At 41.7% G+C, this 17,483-nt stretch overlaps 1 protein-coding gene across 6 annotated transcripts in view; it reads right to left on the bottom strand.

The window, feature by feature from the left end:
- Positions 1–17,483, bottom strand: part of N4BP2 (NEDD4 binding protein 2) — a 112,308-nt gene that overhangs the window by 18,154 nt on the left and 76,671 nt on the right. For all 6 annotated transcript variants that reach the window (XM_034958472.3, XM_063603533.1, XM_063603534.1 and 3 more), the window contains 3 exons: positions 13,621–13,759; positions 9,470–9,658; positions 7,527–7,695 (listed from right to left, as the gene is read on the bottom strand). In XM_034958472.3, coding sequence (XP_034814363.2) covers positions 7,527–7,695; positions 9,470–9,658; positions 13,621–13,759 — 497 coding nt within the window. The remainder of the gene's footprint in view (positions 1–7,526; positions 7,696–9,469; positions 9,659–13,620; positions 13,760–17,483) is intronic.

The raw sequence follows: 17,483 nt of genomic DNA, 5'->3' as shown, positions 1-17,483 counted from the left end.
TGCCACTAAATGACTGTGTGACCATGGACAAGTTACTTAGCTTCTTTTGTGCCTATTTTCTCATCAGGAAAAAGGGATAATGATAGCAACTAGTTTATAGATTATCTTCCAGTAATAGCTATTAGCAAATCCACTAATCACAGCTGGATTGCAGTCTTACTATTAAAGATAATCAATTGTTAACAAACTTTTCCTGATAGATAGTTCTTAAAACATCAAAGGAGTCTGAGCCTCCTAAAATACTGAAGTTCCATTTTGGAAATGACCTTGTGAAAATCAAGGATATAAATCCTGAAAACTAATAAAAGCTGTAGCAGAATAACAACAACAACAACAAAAAAACTATTAATGAGATGAATTAATAAATTTAAAACACACAAAATATAAACATTCCACGGTCTGCTTATTAAATTGTCCTAATACTCCTAATAGAATACAAACAAATGGTTTTTCAAGTATCATATCTCCAAGATGATATTCAGCCTGGAATTTTAAAAGAATATGTTGCTCTTGCATTTCTAATTCCTTGTCTGTTTATGATCTCCAACTCTAATCCACATCCATTACTTCAAGCAATATGTTGCTCAAAATTCAACTGAGTGCTAGCTTCACAAAGGTATTCACAGTGCACAAAATTCTAGGTATATAGTGTAAAACCTTTTTACAAACTTTTTACAAAGTTTTTGCACTATATACCTATAATTTTGGGCACTGTTCTTTACATATGTTATATTACGCATAAAAGTTTTACTTTGGCCAGGGACAGTGGCTCATGCCTGTAATCTCAGCACTTTGGGAGGCTAAGGAAGGTGGACCACTTGAGCTCAGGAGTTCAAGACCAGCCTGGGCAACACGGCAAAACCCCATCTCTACTGAAAATACAAAAATTAGCAGGGCATGGCGAGGCGCACCTGTAGTCCCAGCTACTTGAGAAGCTGAGGTAGGAGGATGGGTTGCACCTGGGAGGTGGAGGGTGCAGTGAACCAAGGTCACAACCAACTGCCAGCCTGGGCAACAGAGCCAGACTCCCATCTCAAAAAGAAAAAGTTTACTTACAAAAAAAGCCCAACTAAATCTCTAATCATAACTCACACTCTTCACTATGGCTCCCCTTATCACTTAGGTCAGTCATTTATACGATTATCACCTGCTAATAGTTCACTTATTGCTCTGAAAATATTCTCTAGTTGATTCACATGCCTCAAGTAAGAGTTCAAAGGATGTTTGTTGCATGAAGTAATGTATATGTTTCGTTCCCAAATACAGGCTGTTCTTGCTGTTTTAACACCTTAGAAAGGACTGTTTAACTCATTTTTCAGCACACTCCAGATACTTCAACTGCAAATATTTCAGTACATACCTCATAAAAGATAAGGACTCCTTTAAAAAGCATAACTACAATGGCACCATCATATCTTATAAAATTAATAAAAGTCCCTTAATATCATTAGTTTCCAAAAATTTCCCCCAATTATCTCAAAAATATGTTTTTACATTAATTTGTTGGCATCAAGATTGAAATAAGTCTATACATTCTATTTGATTGATATATTTCTTAAGTAACAAGGTTTCCCCTCCCCTGGTGTTTTTCTTTACAATTTATTGAAAAAAATTGGATCATTTATCCTAGACTTCCTCTTTTTTTTTTTTTTTTTCCCCCTGAGACAGAGTCTCACTCTGTTGCCCAGGTTGAAGTGCAGTGGGATGATCTCGGTTCACTGCAGCCTCTGACTCCTGGGTTCAAGCGATTCTTCTGCCTCAGTTTCCAGAGTGGCTGGGATTACAGGCCTGAGACATCATGCCCAGCTAATATTTTTGTATATTATTAGTGGAGACGTGGTTTCACCATGTTGGCCAGGCTGGTCTCAAACTCCTGACCTCAAGTGATCTGGCTGCCTTGGCCTTCCAAAGTGCTGGAATTACAGGCATGAGCCATCACACCCAGCCTATCCTAGATTTTCACAATCTGAATTTTGCTGACTGTATCCCCACGGTGTTGTTTAACATGTTCCTCTGTCCCCTGTAAATCCCTATAAAATAGTAGTCAGTTCTAAAGGTTTGATCTGCTCCTAGTTTGATTTGGGGGCAAAAATGATTCGTACGTAGCAGTGTATATTTCAACCAGAAGGGACATAAGGTCCAGATGTCTCTCTTTTTTAAAAAATTCATCTCCGATTTTAACACTCCTTAATCTTATGACAAAAGGCAATGCAGGTCAGAGCCACAAATCTTCCACTGGATTCATTTCTATTCAACAATACTGCCACCTGGTGGTGACTGACAGTAACTACAGACTACCACAGGTGGCAGCATGCACTAGAGATGGGCCTTGGCTTCCAGAAAAGATCTGCATCTTGGATCTTGACCAAGTATTACCTTGGGCAAATTACTTAGCTCTTTTTTCTTTTCTTTCTTTTTTTTTTTTTTTTTCTTTTTGAGATGAAGTCTCGCTCTGTCACCCAGGCTGGAGTGCAGTGGCTCGATCTCGGCTCATTGCAAGCTTCGCCTCCCTGGTTCACACCATTCTCCTGCCTCAGCCTCCCAAGTAGCTGGGACTACAGGTGCCCGCCACCATGCCCAGCTAATTTTTTTCTATTTTTAGTAGAGACGGGGTGTCACTGTGTTAGCCAGGATGGTCTCGATCTCCTGACCTCGTGATCCGCCAGCCTCGGCCTCCCAAAGTGCTGGGATTACAAGCATGAGCCACTGAGCCTGGCCTCTTTTTCTCTTCTTACAATTTTTTTAATTGAGATAAAATTAACATAAAACTAACCATTTTAAAATATGCAATTAAGCGGTTTTTAGCATATTCATCATGTTGTGCAACCACCACCACTAATTCCAGAACATTCCATCATTTCACAAAGAAATTCTGTGCCTCATTGCAGTCACTGCTCATATTCTTGCCATTCCAGTCCCAGCAACCACTAATCAAATTTTTGTCTCTCTAGATTTACATACTCAGAACATTTGGTAAAAATGAAATCATACAACATATGGCTTTTTATCTGCCTTCATCTTTCACAAAGAATAATGTTTACAAGGTCCACCATTTCTCTACATGGCTAAATTAAATTTCATTGTATAGATTTACCACATTTTGTTTCTCTATTCATCAGTTAATGAACTTTTAGGTTACCACCACCTTTTGGCTGTTGCAGACATTCATATGCAAGTTTCCGTAAAGACATATTGTGTTTTTATTTCTCTTGGGTACATAGTTAGGGGCAGAATTACTGGGTCATACGGTTAATTATATGTTTAACCTTTCAAAGAACTAGTGAAATTTTCCACAGTGGCTACACTAGCAATATATGAGGGCTCCAATTTATCCACATCCTTAACAATACTGATTACTTTCCATTTCATTTTTCTGTTTTTCGATTTTTCAATTTTTTTTTTCTTAGAGAGTCTCACTCTGTCATCCAGGCTGGGTAAAACAACCTAATTGTCCATCGATGGATAAATTGATAAAAAAATGTGATATAGACACAATGGAATATTATTCAACAATAAAAAAGGGACCAGGCACAGTGGCTCAGGCCAGGCATGGTGGCTCACATCTGCAATCTCAGCACTTTGGAAGGCCAAGGTGGGAGGATCACTTGAGCCCAGAAGTTCGAGACCAGTCTAAGCAACACACTGAGACCTCCTATTTCTTTTAAATAAAAATAAAAATTTAATTAAAAATTTTTTAAAAGGGGAAAATCCTGCCATTTGCAACAATACAGATGTGGCTGGAGGGCATTATACTAAGTGAAATAAGCCAGACACAGAAAGACAAATCCTGTATGATCTCACTTATATGTGGAACCTAAAAAAGCCGAACTCCCTCTCCCCCTCCCCCTCCCCCTCTCCCTCTCCCCACGGTCTCCCTCTCCCTCTCTTTCCACGGTCTCCCTCTGATGCTGAGCCGAAGCTGGACTGTACTGCTGCCATCTTGGCTCACTGCAACCTCCCTGCCTGATTCTCCTGCCTCAGCCTGCCCAGTGCCTGCGACTGCAGGCACGCGCCGCCATGCGTGACTGGTTTTCTTATTTTTTTGGTGGAGACGGGGTTTCGCTGTGTTGGCCAGGCTGCTCTCCAGCTCCTAACTGCGAGTGATCTGCCAGCCTCGGCCTCCCGAGGTGCCAGGATTGCAGACGGAGTCTCGTTCACTCAGTGCTCAATGGTGCCCAGGCTGGAATGCAGTGGCGTGATCTCGGCTCGCTACAACCTCCACCTCCCAGCCGCCTGCCCTGGCCTCCCAAAGTGCCGGAGATTGCAGCCTCTGCCCGGCCGCCACCCCGTCTGGGATGTGAGGAGCCCCTCTGCCTGGCTGCCCAGTCTGGGAAGTGAGGAGCGCCTCTTCCCGGCTGCCATCCCATCTAGGAAGTGAGGAGCGTCTCTGCCCGGCCGCCCATCGTCTGAAATGTGGGGAGCGCCTCTGCCCCGCCGCCCCGTCTGGGATGTGAGGAGCGCCTCTGCCTGGCCGCGACCCCATCTGGGAGGTGAGGAGCGTCTCTGCCCGGCTGCCCCGTCTGAGAAGTGAGGAGCCCCTCCGCCCGGCAGCCGCCCCATCTGAGAAGTGAGAAGCCCCTCCACCCGGCAGCCACCCCGTCTGGGAAGTGAGGGCCAGCCGCCCCGTCCGGGAGGGAGGTGGGGGGGTCAGCCCCCGCCCGGCCAGCCGCCCCGTCCGGGAGGGAGGTGGGGGGTCAGCCCCCACCCGGACAGCCGCCCCGTCCGGGAGGGAGGTGGGGGGGTCAGCCCCCGCCCGGCCAGCCACCCCGTCCGGGAGGGAGGTGGGGGGCGCCTCCGCCCGGCCAGCCGCCCCGTCCGGGAGGTGGGGGGCGCCTCTGCCCAGCCGCCCCTTCTGGGAAGTGAGGAGCCCCTCTGCCCGGCCACCACCCCGTCTGGGAGGTGTACCCAACAGCTCATTGAGAATGGGCCATGATGACAATGGCGGTTTTGTGGAATAGAAAAGGGGAAAAGGTGGGGAAAAGATTGAGAAATCGGATGGTCGCTGTGTCTGTGTAGAAAGAAGTAGACATGGGAGACTTTTCATTTTGTTCTGTACTAAGAAAAATTCTTCTGCCTTGGGATCCTGTTGATCTATGACCTTACCCCCAACCCTGTGCTCTCTGAAACATGTGCTGTGTCCACTCAGGGTTAAATGGATTAAGGGCGGTGCAAGATGTGCTTTGTTAAACAGATGCTTGAAGGCAGCATGCTCGGTAAGAGTCATCACCACTCCCTAATCTCAAGTACCCAGGGACACAAACACTGCAGAAGGCCGCAGGGTCCTCTGCCTAGGAAAACCAGAGAACTTTGTTCACTTGTTTATCTGCTGACCTTCCCTCCACTATTGTCCTATGACCCTGCCAAATCCCCCTCTGCGAGAAACACCCAAGAATGATCAATAAAAAAAATAAAAAAATAAAAATAAATAAAAATAAAAACATTACCTGGGGAAAAAAAAAAAAAAAAGCCAAACACATAGAAACATAATAGAATGGTAGTTGCCAGGGGCCAGAATAGAGAGGAGGAAATGAAATGCTGGTCAAAGGGTACAAGCTTAAAAAGAATACATTCTGCTGAGCTAATGTGTAGCATGGCAATAATATTTAATAGCACTATATCATATACTTGAAATTTGCTATGAGAGTAAGTCATAGGTGTTCTCATCCCCCACACACAAAATGGTTATAATAGGTGATGTATGTGCTAAAGTACTTCATTGTGGTAATCACTTTACAATGTGTACATTTATCAAATCATCACATTGCATACTTTCAATATAAACAATCTTATTTGTCAAAAAAATAAGAGTAATAACTACCATTATTTAGTCATTTATTCAAAAACTTTTTTGAGTGTTGAAGAAAAAACATGATCATCACTGGCTCAATTCTTGGCCAAAAAGACAGGTATTTAATAACCAATTATACAATAAGCTTTTTATAAACACTGTGAGAGGTAGGAGTACTGTGAGAAGTTATTAACAGGGGGCCTAACTAGTATGGGGGTCAAGACTGACAGTGTAGTTAAATATACAGAAAAGGAGAAAAAAACACAGGATGAGACTGGAGAGGTAAGCAAGAGATATTATGTAGGGATTTTAGAATTTATCCTAAATACAACTTGTATTTTCTTATTTTATTTTATTTATTTATTTATTTATTTTTGAGAAAGAGTCTCGCTCTGTCACCCAGGCTGGAGGGCAGTGGCATGATCTTGGCTCACTGCAACCTCCGCCTCCAGGGTTCAAGTAATTCTCCCTGCCTCAGCCTCCCAAGTGGCTGGGATTACAGGTGCATGCCACCATGCCTGGCTAATTTTTGTATTTTTAGTAGAGACGGGGTTTCACCATGTTGGCCAGGCTGGTCTTGAACTCCAGACCTCAGGTGATCCGCCCACCTCGGCCTCCGAAGTGCTGGGATTACAGGCATGAGCCACCGCACCCGGCCACAACTTGTATTTTCTTATCGCAATGCTAATTACTTATGTAACTATTTTTTCACTGTTATCTATCCTACTAGATGGTATACCCCACTAGACAATAAACTCCAAAAAAGACAAGGATTGTGTGTCTTTTTCACTACCTTATCCTTGATGCCTAGAATACAGAAGATAACCAAATATTTATTGAGTAAAACACTATTAATTCATCCTCTATAGAAAGAATATTCTTTCATAACACTTCTATATACTTGAAGAGTTTTCTTCTCTCTGGATTAAATAATAATTTAAACGGCTCTTAAAGTTTCTCTTTTCTAATCTTTACTGTTTTCTAGATTTTCTACAAGATTTCCAAAATTCAGTTTAAAAACAACTGGGGTCAGGCTAGGAGCAGTAGCTCACTTTGGGAAGCCAAGGCAGGTGGATTGCTTGAGGCCAGGAGTTCAAGACCAGCCTGGCCAACATGGTAAAACCCTGTCTCCACTAAAAATACAAAAACTAGCTAGGCTTGGTGACACCCGCCTGTAATCCCAGCTACTCGGGAGGCTGAGGCACGAGAATGGCTTGAACCCAGGAGACAGAGGTTGCAGTGAACCAAGATGGCACCACTGCACTCCAGCCTGGGCAACAGAGTGAGATTATGTCTCAGAAAAAGAAACAAACAAACAAAAAAACTACTGGAGTGGGAGAATCCTATCACCTTATTTACTTCTGTATTTTATCAAGCATCTACTGAAAAACTGAAATCCAAGAAATATCAATTAAGTTTATTAAATGTCTATTGGACAAAGATATGTAATATTCCTGAAAGGTCTCATTTATAAGTCACAGAGAGGATTCGCAGATTACACCATGCCCTCCCATTAATAAATACAGCACAGGAATACAAATGAAGAAAATGTTAATCATCATACCAATGAGGATCCTTTCCCAAGAAGGTTCTCTTGAAGAATGAGTAACACAAACATTTACAGATGTTACACAGATATTCTCAGCCTGCATATTCAGACTCTCCTGAATTTGCAAGCTATACCAATATAAGCAAAGACATATATTCTATTGAAAACTTGTGATTACCACAGTCCTACCTTCAGTCTTCTTCTCTAAAACTCTCATCAAATGTTCTAGAGCTTCATCCACATGCAGCCCATGGAGGTCTAAAACATTCTGTGGCAGCAGCGAAGCATTGACTTTCTCAAAGATCTCTATGGCAGCAAGGTGATTGGCTTCTTTCATCTTCTGCTCATGAAGAGTACCCTAAATCATAAACATATCACCAAGGGACAGTTTTGCTGTTTGCTACTTGGGTGATGAGGAAGTTAATAGTGCCCCAAATAGAAGGAAGGGGGAAAAAGGGAATAATAAACCTAAAATCTTAAATAATGCAATGAGTTTAATATATAAGAATGCACCAAAATTTAGGTAAATTTCAGTGACTTAATAATGTAGTCCTTAAACTACTGAGTCATTCTTTCTAACATTTTCTGAACCAAAAGTCGTAAAAGTGGGAAACTTAACTAAACACGATCCTCACATGTGACAGTTAATTTTAGGTATCAATTTGACTGGACTGAGGGATACCTAGATGGCTGGTGAAGCATTATTTCTGGGTGTCTCTGTGAGGGTGTTTCCAGAGAAGATTGCCCTGCATGTCAGTGGACAGAAAGAAGACCTCCCCTCCATGCGGGCAGGCACCAACCATGTGGGCAGCTGGAGGCTGGCTAAGACAAACAGGCAGATGTTCTCCTCCTGCCTTTGGAATTCAGACTCCACATTCTTCAGCTTTTAGACTGTGGAACCTGCACCAGCTGCCTCTCGGTGGCTCTTGAGCCTTTGACCCTGGACTGGGGGCTGCAGTCAGTATCCCTGGTTCTGAGGCTTTGAACTTCGACTGCGCTACACTCCTGGCTTTAAGCTATGCTATTGAATTCTTTGGTTCTCTAGCTTACGGCTGGCCTATTATGGGACTTCTCCACCTCTATGACTGTGAGAGCCAATTCCCCCTAATAAATTATCTTTCATATATCCTACTGGTCTGTCTCTCTAGAGAACTCTAATACACCATCTCAAGAAGGAATCACTGGTTTATTATTTGTGTATCCTTTGATAATGCTGGGTCTCATCTTGGCATTCACCTTCAACATTTTGTAGTTACCTACCCCAGAAGCTATCCCCCAAGGACTATTGTTAGGGCTCATAGGCCTATAGCAGTTTGATACTCTTCTCTGCTCAATCACAAAGAAGTAACCCATATGGCAACACAAACATAAAAAGTTAAGCAGATTCCTGGCCGGAAGTAGTACCTTGCACTTGTAATCCCAGCACTTTGGGAGGCTGAGATGGGAGGATTGCTTGAGCTCAGGAGTTCACGACCAACCTGGACAACATGGTAAGACCCCATACAAAAATTAGCTGGGCCTGGTGGCACGTGCCTGTAGTCCCAGCTATTTGGGAGGCTGATGTGGGAGGTTCACCTGAGCCTGGGAGGTCAAGGCTGCAGTTAGCGGAGATTGCACCACTATACTCCAGCCTGGGCAACAGAGCAAGACCTTATCTTAAATAAATAAATAAATAAATAAATAAAGCAAGTTCCTTATAATATCATGTTAAATGAGCCCAGGTAGAAATTTTACTTCCCAAAAAAAATTAATGTTATTTTTGTACTATGAAAGTGATATATTACCAAAAATTCAAACATGATAGAAGGCACAAAACCCCTTTAATCTCACTCTCAGATGGCCAATATTAATATTCTGCTGCCAGAAATATGGACTGTCAGAATAAACTGTAATTCACATAAGCAGTAAATGCAAAAGCAACCACAGAAACTGAGCATTTCAAATGCTCAAAACAGCAGGAGATGAAATTCTCAGAACCATACATTTCTTAGGATACCTTATTTATGTCACTTATATAACTACTACATTCCCCAGAATAACTTAATCTAGTCACAATATGGGTGTCTTATCTGCTTCAAGAGTATTTAGTTATTATAACTGACAAAAAATATATAATCAGTTTTCCACTTTACCTGCTGGGCATAAAAGGTGGCGACATTTTTTTTCCCTATCCGATAAGCTTCTTTGGCCTTGCTGTAGCACTCCATCCTCTTCTGTTGGTGAAGGAAAGCCTCTGCTCTGTAGTCATCATAGTCTGGGTACTCAAAGTCCTGGAAAGACAGTTCGCTTGGTGTTTCTTCAGTCTCTTTTAATTTCTTTGGCTATAAGATATTAAACAATAAGTAACACACACAGAAAGTTAAAAAAAAAAAACTCACGTCTTACACCTTCACAAAACGCACATGAAAACTGGGCTGTCGTATATTTTCATCTCTCTCCTCAGGAAATAGATTCTCCCCAGCGTCTACCTTGTAAGTCAGGCATTTATCGACTATCATTAACTTTTTTATGCCGCTAAGGTTACCCTTTCTTTAACCACTCTTGGGAGATGTTGAAGAGTTCTCTAAAATTATCAAAATACAATTAGGGATACTGAACTCCGAGTTGGAAGAGGCGAGTTCAGTCTCAAAATGGAGGTAAAACCACCACCCAGTCACCCCCAGCCCAACTCCAGCCGTCGCCACCACCGCCAGAGAGAGGAGGGCCATGATCCAAAGGAACCAGAGCAGTTGAAAAAACTGTTCATTGGTGGTCTGAGTTTTGAAACTACAGATGATAATTTAAGAGAATAAGTGCAAAAATAATTTCCAGAATAACTTAAAGTTTACATTTTGGCCAAGGTTTACATAACTCACAAAAACTCTCTTTCTGATTATATTTCCAATCATCTCCCACTTTGAGCAAGCACATCTTCTTATCACCCTCTACTACCATAATGACTCACAGTGCCTTGCATATTATCAGGAGGGAGAAGTAACTTCATTGCCAATTTGGCCCATAAGGTCTCATAATCATCTTGTGTACACTCTGCATTTTTATAATATGCTGCATCTATCTATCCATGACAGCATGTTTTCCAGGTGGGCAGAGGCATCAGTGGTAGCACTAACAGATCATATGAAAATCAAAATTACCTAAGTCCTAAATACCAACTAACTGACAATGAAACATTCAAAGAAAAAAGGGAGCACTTAATTTACCCCTGAGTGGTCTTATTAATAAGGATTGCAGGATGATAAGATTCTGTAAAATAAAATAAAATAAAATAATAAGGCTGGGCATGGTGGCTCACGCCTGTAATCCCAGCACTTTGGGAGGCCGAGGTGGATCACTTGAGCCCAGAAGTTCAAGACCAGCCTAGGCAACCAAAACCCTATCTCTACAAAAAATACAAAAATTAGCCAGGTGTGGTGGTTCATGCCTGTAGTCCCAGCTACTCAGGAGGGGGAGATGGGAGGATCGCTTGAGCTGTGATCCTGCCACTGCACTCCAGCCTGAGCGACACAGTGAGACCCTGTCTCAAAAAAAAAAAAAAAGAAAAAAAATGTAAAAAAAAAAAAAGCCTAATGCTAGGCCTGGCGCAGTGGCTCACGCCTGTAATCCCAGCACTTTGGGAAGTCAAGGTGGGTGGATCACAAGGTCAGGAGTTCAAGACCAGCCTGGCCAAGACAGTGAAACCCCGTCTCTACTAAAAATACAAAAAATTAGCTGGGAGTGGTGGCAGGCACCTGTAATCCCAGCTACCTGGGAGGCTGAGGCAGGAGAATCACTTGAACTCAGAGGGCACAGGTTGCAGTGAGCCGAGATCGCGCCACTGCACTCCAGCCTGGGCGACAGAGTGAGTCTCTGTCTCAAAAAAAAAAAAAAAAGCCTAATGCTGATACAAAATTAATACAAAAAACCCAACTGCATGTCTATGTATTTGTAATAAACAATCCAAAAATAAAATTAATGCATAATTCCAGGCCAGGTGCGGTGGCTCAAGCCTGTAATCCTAGCACTTTGGGAGGCTGAGGCGGGAGGATTGCTTGAGCCCAGGAGTTGAAACCAGTCTGGGCAACATAGCAAGACCCTCGTCTCTTTTTAATTTAAAAGTAATATCAAAAAATAAAGTAAACTTTTAAAAAGGACATAATTCCAGACCAGAAAGAAACAAAACAAACAAAAGAAATAATTCCATTTACATTTACAATAGCATGAAAAAGAATAAAATACTGTATTTAGAAATAAACTTAACAAAAGATGTCTAAAATTTATACTCTGAAAACTATAGTGCATTGTTGAAGGAAATTAAAGAAGACCTAAATAACTGAAAGATACTCCATTTCATGAATTGAAAGATTTAATATTGTTAACTGGTCTACATATTCAACACGAACCCCATCAAAATTCTAGCTGGCTTCTTTGCAGAAATTCACAAACTAATCCTAAAATTCACATGGAAATCCAAGGGCATCAGAATAGCCAAAATCTCTTAAAATAAATAAATAAATAGAACATAGTTGGAAAACTCACACTTCCCAATTTCAAAACTTACTACAAAGCCACAGTAATCAAGAAGCCGCAGTAATCAAGACAAGTGGTACTGGCAATAGGACAGACATACAGATCAATGGAATAGAATTAGGAGTCCAGCAATAAATCCTTATAACTATGGTCAATTCATTTTCAACAAGAGTGCCAAGAAAATTCAATGGGGAAAGAATAGTCTTTGTAACAAATGGTACAAGACAACTGAATATCCACATGCAAAAGAATCAACTTGAACTTCTATCTCACTACATATACAAAAATTAACTCAAAATGGATTAAAGACCTAAATGAAAGGCCTGAAACTATAAGACTCCTACAGAAAATACAGGACGAAAGTTCATGACATTGGATTTGGCAATGAAGCACAGGCAACATAGCAAAAGTAGACAAACTAGACTACATCAAATTTAAAAGGCTTCAGTGTCACAACAGAAACAACAGAGTGAAAGGCAACCTATGGAAAGGACAGAATATCTGCAAATCACATGTCTGACTGGGGACTTGTATCTAGAATATATAAAGAACACTTACAACTCAACAATAAAGACAAATAATCCAATTTAAAAATAGGCAAAGGATATGAACAGACATTCTTCCAAAGATGTACAAATGACAAATAGCACATAAAAAGATGCTCAACATCAATAGTCATCAAGGAAATGCAAATCAAAACCACAATAAGACACCATTTCTGTATTAACCATGTCTTTTATTTTCTGTATTCTGCCACTGGCATTTTTGCAGCCTTCATGACACTAGAGAGGCTGCTCCTTCTGCCCCCTCATCTCCATCCACTCTCACAAGCCCCTCAGGTTTAGCTAATTCCTAGAGATAACAAACACCTGTCTGGGAGCACGCCTTTCATTTGGAAACCAACCAGTCCAGAAACTATGCCTCCAACTTCCTCCTTTAATGGAGTTCTCCCACTCCAGGGCACTATCCACCTGCCCCCGAGTATCAGACAACCAGGGGAAGTCCCTATGCCCCAGAGCCTGCTGAAATTATTTAAACTAGCCAATCCTAAACCTGCTTACCCTGCCTTACCCATTCCTTCCCATAGAAACCAAAATACAGGCTTTTGCCCACATTTCCCCCCTACTCCTTCTGCCTCCTGACCAATCCTGCTGGCTCCCCATGTGGCCTTGGGTAGCAAGCCATACCTCCTGTTTCCAGAACTCTGTGAGTATGATAAACTTCCTTCACGACACTTCCATGTCTGCACGTCTTACCATACCTGATTAAAACAAATTCTCGGTATTCTTAAAACAACTTCCCACTCACTACAATGGTTATAATAAAAAGACAGGTGTTCAATAATAATATATGTCAGTGAAGATGTGGAGAAATTGTAACCCTCATACTGTTCTAGTGGAAATATAAAATGGTAGAGCCACTTTGGGAAAAAATTTGGCACTTTCCCAAAAGGCTAAATATTTCTGCCCACACGTTTATATTCAAGACCCATCACATTACTGCTATTCAATTAAACCACATACTCTACTGTGTCAGACTATACAGAAGTTGCAGAAATTCAAGTGCCTGTTTATCATGCACACGAAGAAAAAAATCAGCTATAAATTCATTATTTTGAGTGCACAGATATTATAAGCCAAATATGCCATTGGTGGTTAAATTTCCAGTCTAGTCAAAATGGTGAGAAATAATCATTAAATTATTATACTCAATGAACCAATTATATTTTTATATGCAATTATCTACCCTTGTAGAAAAAAAATTAGTAACTCCATACCTTTTTCTCTTTAGACTTCTGGCCAGTATGAGATGTGACATTCTCATTTTGGTGAACAAACTCTTGGGCTACAACTGTTTTTACAGGGTCCCCTTCAAGAACACAGTTAAGAAATTGCACTGTGTGTTCTAATGAATAGCTGTAGAAAATTTAAGTAGAAATATAATGTCAATAAATGAAAATAAGTTGTGTGGGACATTAACACAAGCAATCTTCAAACATCTTACAAGAATATGAAAAACTGGCTTACTTTTAAGTTTTCAACCTTGAAATTAAATGCTCATGGTGTATCTCAAAAAAAAATCAAGAATAATCAGAAGGAAACTATCAAATAATAGGTTCTCAAAAGCTAATTTTCAAAAAATGAATGCCAAAAGATAGTATATTGGTAATTCAGCCAGGCACAGTAGCTCACGCCTGTAATCCCAGCACTTCGGGGGGCCGAGGCGGGTGGATCACTTGAGGTCAGGAGTTAAGAGACTAGCCTGGCCAACATGGTGAAACCCTGTCTCTACAAAAAACCCAAAAATTAGCTGGGTGTGGTGACGCGCGCCTGTAATCCCAGCTACTCGGGAGGCTGAGAGGCACGAGAATCGCTTGAACCCGGAAGGCAGAGGTTGCAGTGGGCTGAGATGGTGCTACTGCACTCCAGCCTGGGCGACAGAGCGAGACTTTGTCTCAAAAAAAAGATAGATAGATAGATAGATAGATAGATAGATAGATAGATAGATTCAATTTCTAATCCTTTATTCCAGGCAGATTAGCCATAACAAATCTTTCTTTCATTTTATCACCTATTCTTCTTAAATCCTTTGTTGGATTTATACGTGGTTTCCTTCAAACATCAAACACAGACAATAGACCTTTAAGCTGACATTTTTATTGTGTCAAATTCTACATTTACTTTTACCATGGGATTTTAGTCAAATTCTAAGCAGGGATACAGAAAAGAAAAACTTAAGCACTACCCTACCTCTCATCCCTGCATTATTCAGTCATATCTTGAGGGTGATACTATATTATCTGTAGAATGAAATTCTACAAATCAACAAATGTCTGATACACTCACGTTCCAATATCTAAAGAAAATCATTCAAAAAAATTATATGCTGCTCAGTATTTCACACTATTTATGTCTCTCACCTCTTCCATTGGCCAGATACTGAGGAACTGACCATATACGAATATTTTTTGAAATCTGGTTAACTAGGCAGGCACGGTGGCTCACGCCTGTAATCCCAACACTTTGGGAGGCCGAGGCAGGTGGATCACCTGAGGTCAGGAGTTCAAGATCAGCCTGGCCAACATGGTGAAACCCTGTCTCTACTAAAAATACAAAAATAAATTAGCCGGGCATGGTGGCGGGCGCCTGTAATCCCAACTACTTGGGAGGCTGAGACAGGAGAATTGCCTGAACTCAGGAGGCAGAGGTTGCAGTGAGCCGAGATGGTGCCACTGCACTCCAGCCTGAACAACAAGAGCAAACTCTGTGAAAGAAAGAAAAGAAAGAAAGAAAGACTGTAGACTAGTTCAACCACTGTGGAAGTCAGTGTGGCGATTCCTCAGGGATCTAGAACTAGGAATACCATTTGACCCAGCCATCCCATTACTGGGTATATACCCAAAAGACCATAAATCATGCTGCTATAAAGACACATGCACACGTATGTTTATTGCGGCACTATTCACAATAGCAAAGACTTGGAACCAACCCAAATGTCCAACAATGATAGACTGGATTAAGAAAATGTGGCACATATACACCATGGAATACTATGCAGCCATCAAAAATGATGAGTTCATGTCCTTTGTAGGGACATGGATGAAATTGGAAATCATCATTCTCAGTAAACTATCGCAAGAACAAAAAACCAAACACCGTATATTCTCACTCATAGGTGGGAATTGAACAATAAGAACACATGGACACAGGAAGGGGAACATCACACTCTGGGGACTGTCGTGGGGTGGGGGGAGGGGGGAGGGATAGCACTGGGAGATGTACCTAATGCTAGATGACGAGTTAGTGGGTGCAGCACACCAGCATGTCACATGTATACATATGTAACTAACCTGCACATTGTGCACATGTACCCTAAAACTTAAAGTATAATAATAAAAAATAAAATAAAATAAAATAAAAAAGAAAGAAAGAAAGAGAGAGAGAGAAAGAAAGGAAGGAAGGAAGGGAGGAAGGAAGAAAGAGAGAAAGAAAGAAAGAAAGAAAGAAGCAAGAAAGCAAGAGGGAAAGAAATTTGGTAAACTAATTATCCAAAATAATGTGGTATTTTGCTATTCTTCAATTTATTAAAGACAACCCTTGAAAGGAAGCCATGTGCAACTACCAGTTCCACTTCCCCTCTCATCTTGCTGCCTCAGATATGCTCAACACAAAGGATATCAGTATTAGGGGCTGGATGCTACCAACAATTATCCACATCCTTTCTAGGCCTTAAAATCACCCATCTACTGGAAGTCAGTCTCCAGCCCTGATGTTGTTTGAGGCAAACAGCCCTAGAAGATTACACCTCAAGCACATACTGTAGTAACTGAGCCCACCTACCCTTCTTACTAGGATGAAGCTGAACCTACTGCTAGCTGAGAGAATCAGCCAGCCGTTGGCAGACAAATGGAGGCAATCAGCCACCTAACATGAGGGCCCTGGCTGACCAATCACTGACCATACCCAGAAAGGACACACCCAGCCCCCTCCTTTGCCTGGGGAAGCACAACTCTGAGCTATTTCACCTCAGGCCTCTTGCTCTAGGTACTCATAGAACAGGAGTGGCCATATGCTAGCATCAACCTCTGGCATCTGGGAGATTTTAACACAAAACTCTCAGAAAATAGCAAGTTAGGTAGCAAAAATAAATAAGAAAATTAGGGATTGGAATACTACTTTTAAAGATTTGATTTAGGTGACATATTTAGAACTCTGCACACTCAGCAGAGAATAAATATTCTTAAGTACAGACTGGGCTGGGCACGGTGGTTCACACCTGTAATCCCAGAACTTTGGGAGGCCAATGGGGGAAGAATCCCTTGAGCTCAGGAGTTCAAGACCAGCCTGGGCAACATGGTGAAACTCCATCTCTACAAAAAATATACAAAAACTAGCCAGGCATGGTGGCACGTGTCTATAGTCCCAGCTACTTGGGAGGCAGAGGTGGGAGGATCACTTGAGCTTAGGAGGTCAAGGCTGCAATGAGCCAAGATCGTGCCACTGCACTCCAGCCTGGGCAACAGCAAGATCCTGTCTCACACAAACACACACACACAAAAAAGTATATGTTGACTACTCCTCATCTGAAACACTTGGAATCAGAAGTGGCTGAGATTTCAGATCTTTCCAAATTTTGGAATATCTGTATATACATAATGAGGTATCTTGGGAATGGGGTCCAAGTCTAAACATAAAATTCACTCATGTTTTTATATGCCTTAAAAATTGGCCAGGGGAGGTGGCTCACGCCTGTAATCCCAGCACTTTGGGAGGCCAAGGTGGGTGGATCAGCTGAGGTCAGGAGTTCGAGACCAGCCTGGCCAACATAGTGAAACCTTGTCTCTACTAAAAATACAAAAATTAGCCAGGCGTAGTGGTGTGCGCCTGTAATCCCTGCTACTTAGGAGGCTGAGGCAGGAGAATCACTTGAACCCGGGAGGCGGAGGCTGCAGTGAGCCGCGATGGTGCCACTGCACTCCAGCCTGGGAGACAAAGTGAGACTCTGTTTCAAAAAAAAGGAGAAAGAAATTCCAGGGTAAACAGAAAATCAAACTAAAATTTGAGATTTAGAAAATAATGAAAATTAAAATATGTATCAAAATCAAAACATATAGAGAAAAATTCATACCTTAAATGTATG

This window comes from Pan paniscus, chromosome 3 (assembly GCF_029289425.2).
Source record: "Pan paniscus chromosome 3, NHGRI_mPanPan1-v2.0_pri, whole genome shotgun sequence".
Taxonomy (NCBI): domain Eukaryota; kingdom Metazoa; phylum Chordata; class Mammalia; order Primates; family Hominidae; genus Pan; species Pan paniscus.
The sequence above is the reverse complement of the archived record's forward strand: the minus strand, read 5'-3'. Positions and strand labels throughout refer to the sequence as shown.